Source organism: Brassica oleracea, chromosome C9 (assembly GCF_000695525.1).
Source record: "Brassica oleracea var. oleracea cultivar TO1000 chromosome C9, BOL, whole genome shotgun sequence".
Classification (NCBI taxonomy): domain Eukaryota; kingdom Viridiplantae; phylum Streptophyta; class Magnoliopsida; order Brassicales; family Brassicaceae; genus Brassica; species Brassica oleracea.
In genome coordinates, this window is record NC_027756.1 from 10490436 (window position 1) to 10491539 (window position 1104).

At 45.3% G+C, this 1104-nt stretch overlaps 1 protein-coding gene across 1 annotated transcript in view; it reads left to right on the plus strand.

The window, feature by feature from the left end:
* Positions 1-381, plus strand: part of LOC106314291 — a 4286-nt gene extending 3905 nt beyond the window's left edge. The window contains exon 3 of the mRNA XM_013752190.1: positions 16-381. Within this exon, the coding sequence (XP_013607644.1) occupies positions 16-381 (366 nt within the window). The remainder of the gene's footprint in view (positions 1-15) is intronic.
* Positions 382-1104: the final 723 nt, after the last annotated feature.

The following is a 1104-nucleotide window of genomic DNA, read 5'->3' on the forward strand; positions in this document are numbered from 1 at the left end:
GAGTTTTTCATCAAGTGCGTAACAGCTGGCAACACAAACGCTATCTACTATGAAGGGCTCTATGCAGCACTGATCGTAGGTCCTGAGAAATGTATTAGAATATTGCAACCAAATGTCCCAAATCATGATTTATCAACTTTAGCAGTCGGCATTTTCAACGTGTGTATTGGCAATGACAAGGAAGCCAGTAAACTGTTTCAGCAGTTCGAAGCTAATCACTATGACCTTCGCTCGGATGCGATAGTTGGACTTGGAGCTGATCTAGAGTGGCGATTGATATCATTTGGAGCGCCATACATGAACAGATATGGTGCATGTAAGACCCGATCCCGGCCGACTAGGCCGCGGTCGATGCCTTACGTCGCTCGGTCTATACACTGACCGAACCTCTAAAAATTTTGCCCTTTATTTGAAAATATCGCCCATAGGCGAGGGCTAACTCAGATCTTAGCTCAAGACTACCTTAGTCATTCCCTAGCTTAGATCATTTCAACTTATGCACAGCAGAATAACATCTATCATCCCTTGGACTAAATCCAATCTAACACTTGTCTGGTCAGATCACCTCAGCTACTGGTCAGTAAACACAACTGCCAGCTAGCTCCAAGGTCGATCCTGAACCTAGACCAAGTTATACAATCATAGGTTCCATTCCCCTAGTCCATTCTATCTAGAACTAAGCAAGAGTTACTAGATCATACCTTAGCCACATCTATGGAGCTTGTTAGCTCATCGGCCCAGCTACTCTAGCTGAATGAACTCATAAACCAGCTGATCGAGCTGTCACACTCGAACTGAGCTAGGACTGAGCTATGGCCAGCTGCCATAAACTGCGTCCAGCTCCTTTACACCTGCATAAACTCTTCCCTTGGGTACTTAGTCATTCAGCCAACCATCCCCACAGACATAAGTAACCATTGAGAAGTCTTCAAACAGCTAAGGACATGCATCTGGCCCTTACCGGCTCATGCACTGTCCCACATCCTTTTTGCCTTATCAACTTATGATACCAAATCCAGCTCATGGACTAACAATGCCCATCAGATCCTAAGTCAAACAACCAACCACCCCCACATGACCCAGAACTGATGAGTCTTCACACAT